Source organism: Colobus angolensis, unplaced genomic scaffold (assembly GCF_000951035.1).
Source record: "Colobus angolensis palliatus isolate OR3802 unplaced genomic scaffold, Cang.pa_1.0 Scaffold44, whole genome shotgun sequence".
In the NCBI taxonomy this organism is placed as follows: domain Eukaryota; kingdom Metazoa; phylum Chordata; class Mammalia; order Primates; family Cercopithecidae; genus Colobus; species Colobus angolensis.
The window spans coordinates 1,151,608-1,156,269 of NW_012117821.1; the positions used below are offsets into that span (position 1 = coordinate 1,151,608).

General features: G+C 63.0%; 2 protein-coding genes across 3 annotated transcripts in view; one reads left to right on the forward strand and one right to left on the reverse strand.

Moving 5' to 3' along the window:
- Positions 1-2,135, forward strand: part of TPRN (taperin) — an 8,714-nt gene extending 6,579 nt beyond the window's left edge. Inside the window, exons 2-4 of one of the 2 annotated variants that reach the window (XM_011957254.1) lie at positions 1,064-1,298; positions 1,387-1,493; positions 1,578-2,135. In XM_011957254.1, the coding sequence (XP_011812644.1) occupies positions 1,064-1,298; positions 1,387-1,493; positions 1,578-1,640 (405 nt within the window). In that variant the 3' untranslated portion in view covers positions 1,641-2,135. Of the gene's footprint in view, positions 1-1,063; positions 1,299-1,386 lie in introns of both variants that reach the window. The other variant, XM_011957253.1, reaches the window with a different exon arrangement.
- A 1,235-nt stretch (positions 2,136-3,370) lies between these two features.
- Positions 3,371-4,662, reverse strand: part of SSNA1 (Sjogren syndrome nuclear autoantigen 1) — a 1,737-nt gene continuing 445 nt past the window's right edge. Inside the window, exons 2-3 of the mRNA XM_011957257.1 lie at positions 4,444-4,643; positions 3,371-3,918 (exon numbers count right to left, since the gene is read on the reverse strand). Coding sequence (XP_011812647.1) covers positions 3,811-3,918; positions 4,444-4,643 — 308 coding nt within the window. The 3' untranslated portion in view covers positions 3,371-3,810. The remainder of the gene's footprint in view (positions 3,919-4,443; positions 4,644-4,662) is intronic.

Consider the following 4,662-nt stretch of genomic DNA (forward strand, 5'->3'; position numbering starts at 1 on the left):
TCCTGTGCCCGGGAAGAGTTTAATATTTCGAGCTCCGGCAGGGCTGCTCCCATCTGCTGCAGGTGGGGGCCGCTCATCTTCATGGGGGACCACTGGGGCTGGGCTGAGTGCAGCTGAGCAGTGGGAGCTCGGCTGTTGTGGGGAGCTTAGCCCCATGCAAGCCCCGGTCAGGGGAGGTAGAGAGTCCTGACCATTGGTGTCCAGTGCTCCCATTGCTCCTGGGAACCAGCAGCCCTGCCTGGGCTTCAAGGCCACTGGGAAAAGGAAAGCATTTGCTCAGATGTGAAACCCTGCAGCCTACGAAGTGGGGATGGAGGACGAGGGCCAGAGGGACAGCAGGGTGACGAAGGAGTCATTGCTGGGGTCGCTGGCACCCAGGCTCAGTGGAGACGGCTCCTCACTCTGCACAGCCTCAGGCCAACTCTCAACTATGTTAGGTGGGTGATGGTGCCTGGGGCTACCGCCCGGCCTTGACGCCTCACAGAGGCCCTGGTCAGCAGTTGGGGGGGGGGTTCATGCTCTGCCGGATTGTCCAGACATCCAGTAAGCCAGGACATGAACTTGGCTTTAGAGAGAGGCCCCAGACACTAGCAGGAGCTGCCTGGAGCCTAGAGTGCAAGACCCCTGAGGGGACAGCCTCTCTTCTGCCCTGTTCCCGCTCTAGAGCTGCTCGGTGGGAGGGGATGTGCCCACCCCAGTGTCCCCCCAGCCGGTGCTCTGCCCAGACAGCAGAGCGGGAGGGTCCTGAGATGGTAGCCCCCGGAGCTGGTTTAGAGGCTTCCGGGGACCCAGAGGCTTTGGGCTTCTGGTCCTGATCGGAGTTTGCTCCCTGGCTGGGATGGGGAGGGGAAGTTGGCCCCCAGGGTGGAGGGGATGGATGCCTGCAGGGTCCAGCTGGAGAGGTCTTCGCCCACCTCCTGGAGCCCCTGAAGGGTTGATGGTGCATCCGGCGCATCCGGCGCCCCACTTGGGTCAGCCTCATCCTGAGGGCTGGACCTGAGCCCCTGGCATTGCTGTGCCCATGTGGGCCCTCAGCCCTCGTTCATGTGACTCTCACTCCCAGATGAAGATCTCCTTCAATGACAAGAGCCTGCAGACCACATTTGAGTACCCTTCCGAGAGCTCCCTAGCAGAGGAGGAAGAGGTGGAGCATGAGGAGGAGGAGGAGGAGGAGGAAGAGGAAGAGGAGGAAGAGGGTTCCGGCTCAGAGGGGAAGCCCTTTGCACTCTTCCTGCCCCGGGCCACGTTTGTGAGCAGCGTGAGACCCGAGAGCTCTCGGCTGCCAGAGGGCAGCTCAGGTGAGTGCCCACCTAGGGGGACAGGCAGCCTGGGAGGGGTGGAGCCTGGTCTGTGTCCACATGTCCATGTGTGTACCTCCGTTCACAGGCCTGTCCAGCTACACCCCGAAGCACTCTGTGGCCTTCAGCAAGTGGCAGGAACAGGCGCTAGAGCAGGCCCCAAGGGAGGCAGAGCCCCCGCCCACGGAGGCCATGGTGAGCTGCAGGGGAGGGGAGCGCTGGGGGGAGTCTGATGCCTGGGCGAGCCCATGTGTCCACATTCTGTTCTCTCACTTTCAGCTCACACCCGCCAGTCAGAATGACCTCTCGGACTTCCGCAGCGAGCCAGCCCTTTATTTCTGAGCCCAGCACTGCCAGGACCAAGGCTGAGCCCCAGCCGTGGGAGTCCCGGAAGCTGGGCAGTAGCCAGGGACTACTGCACCCGCTTCTGCCTTGTCTGGCCTCACTGTATTCCACCCACCCTTCCTGGCCCTGGAAGCAGCCAGGGTGCCTCCTGCCATCAGGACCAGGTCTGGGTCTCACTCCCCGGCCCTGGTTTGGGAGGGCCCAGGTGGGGAGTCGGGTGGGGAACTGCCTGTGGGTGAGGTCAGGGGCCTGCTGGGTGGTGGCCATCTGCAACCCAGCAGGGGACTGTGCAGATTCTACACCTGGCAGTTCCCTGTCCCGTCTCCTCAGCCTGCCTCCCAGCGGCCATGGGGTGTCTGGGGTGAAGGGCTGTCCCAGCTACTTATCCTCTGCAGGACCCTAAGCCCTGCCCGCAGCCCCCATGCCCTCTGTGATGAGTGGCATCTTTCCTGCCTCTGACGATGGACTCAATAAACAGCACTGGACAAGGCTGCTGGCATCCCCACTGCGTGGTCCTTGGCTGAGAGGGGAGCAGGGGCAGGTCTCTGCAGTAAGAGGCCACATGGGGTACAGTGGGCCCCAGTTTGCACGTCTGTGCCAGGGTGTGTGGGAGGTGACTCCAGTCTGGTACCCCCACTCCTTGATGTCCCAGTGGCCAAGGCTCTGACCCCCCAACTTCTACGGCCTGTTAACCTGTTGCCCCTCCACCCCAGCCTCCCAGAGCTGGCACTGTAGGAGGTAGGATACCAGGCCTGCTGTCAGGGGCCTAGACTTCAGGTGGGAGGGTGAGAGTGTTGCAGCTGTTGGGCCTGAAGTGACTTCTCTGAGGGGCCCAGAGCCTAGGGAGGGACCAAGGGAAGGGCAGCATGAGGGCAGCACAGGGTATGGTGTCTCCTGCTGGGCTTGGCGTGCCCCGATCCACAGGATGAGGCAGGTGGGGTGCAACGCCTGCCCGGGCAGCCAGACCTGGGGCTGTTTACAACCCTCTGAACGCAAGCACCATTTCCTCCCTGGAGAACCAAACCCTAGAGCAGAGAGATGCCGTCTGGCCAGACCCCGGCGGAAGGAGAGTCTGGTGTATTTCCCTGGTTGGGGGGTGGGCCCAGCTCTTTTCTGGACCTTCTGGATCAACATACACTTCCCAAATAGGCCCAGTCCTCAGGCAGTGCTTGGTTGCTGCAGGGACAGGACAGAGGCCCCAGGGCACGCGGAAGGATGAAAGTAGCCAGTGCTTGGTGTGTGGCCAGGGAAAGGGTCACCAGGGCCTGATGGCAGCAGTGGTGTCATCAGGCCAAGGAGGACTTGCCACGGAGGAACTGGCGGGGGTGGGGGGTGTGAAGCCCCCTAGTCCTTGCCGAGAGGGACCTGAGTCTGCAGCAGCTGCTGGGTATGCTTGGCATCCCTAGCTGTCTCTCTGGGCTGGGTCCTATGCTGGACACCAGGGTGTGGCAGAGAACAGGATGAGCGAGCAGAGCTCCTGAGAGGAGGGTGAGCCGTGGACCAGTCAGGGGAAGAGGACCAGCGGCCCTGCTGGGGAGGGCTGAGGGTGGCGCTGGCCTGGGCAGGGTGGGCACCCTCAGCGGTGTCCCTGAGGCTAGTTGAATAGTCACAGGGAGACCACTCCAGACGCCTCCTCCCTCCTTTCCCAAGGGGGAGCCTCAGGCTCTGGCTCTGCGGGTGTCTGGCAGCCCCACGCTGTTGACACGGGCAAGCAGCAGGCTGGCACGGACCTTTACAAAGATAATCTTTATTGATAATCACAGGCCACAGGGGTGAGGCCTGAGGTTTGGGTTCTGGGGTGAAGGAGAACCCCTGTCCCCTGCCCTGGGCCTCTGCTGGCTGAGGAGGGACAAGCTGAGGGGGCCCCCATGGTGCTCAGACAACCAGGGCCTCCCTGGCAGGGCAGGAGTGTGGGTGCCACAGAGACAGGCCCTTTGCAGAGCTGACCTGGGCCCACCATCCCCATAGCCCATGTGAGCACAAAGCCCCCGGGTGGGCTGTGCCCTGGCTTGTCAATGATGCCAGTAGAGGCTGGCAGCCGCCCCTCTCGGCACCGGAGACAGTGAGGGAAGGCAGCTGCTGCCGTGAAGAACAAAGACGCTCTGAGGACAGACTTGTCAGGGCTGAGCTGAGGGGCGCATGGAGGCAGGCCCTGCCCGTGGTCTGGTCAGCTGTCCCTGCCACCGCTACTTTTCTGGTCTGAGGCTGTAGCCTTGGTCAGGTTCCCAGCTTCCCTCTTGAGGACGCTGAGCAAAGTCTGGGAGCTCTCCAGAATCTGGGGCCAGAGAAGCGAGAAAGTTGTTACTGGTCACCTGCTGGGAAGGTCCTAAGCCCCAGCTGTCCTCACACTCAGGTTCTGGGACCTGGCTGTGGGTGCTGTAGCCAAGGGATCCTGTGCGGGGGAAGGCGGAAGCCCAAGGGGACTGGCAGATAGGGTGACAGGGCCCTCTTCCCTCCTGAATCTGACCCAAAACACTTCCTCCCCACCCTCAAAGCCAGGCTGGGTTAGCACTAGCTCAAAACGTGGCTCGTCACACTCTAAGCAGAAAGAACCACATGGCTAGCGAGAACCGGATGAAGACCAGGACCCAGGATGCCCCAGGCCCCCCAGACAGCCCCACGGTCACTCCCGCAGCAGCCTGGGTTCCTCAATGGGCCTGGCCACGCTGCCCCTGCCCGACATGCCAGCGAGGCACAGACTGCCCACAGCTGGGAGCCCCAGGCGGTCCTGACGCCCTGCCGCGGCTACACCCCTGCCGCGGCTATCCCCTGATGCTCCGCCTGGCCTCCCGAGCTCCACCTTGAGGTAGGCGGCCTCCGTCTCCGCGATGGTCCGGTCGAACTCGTTGCGAGAGGCAATCTTGCGTGCCAGGTTCTCGTTGACGCGGGCCAGCTTCTCTGTCAGCTGCCTCACCTCATTCTGCAGCCGCTGCTTCTCCTCCTCCTCCTCCTGGATCTGCCGGCACAGCTCCTCCCGCTTCTGGCACAGCTCCTCTATGCCTGGGGGGCCGGGAGGGGC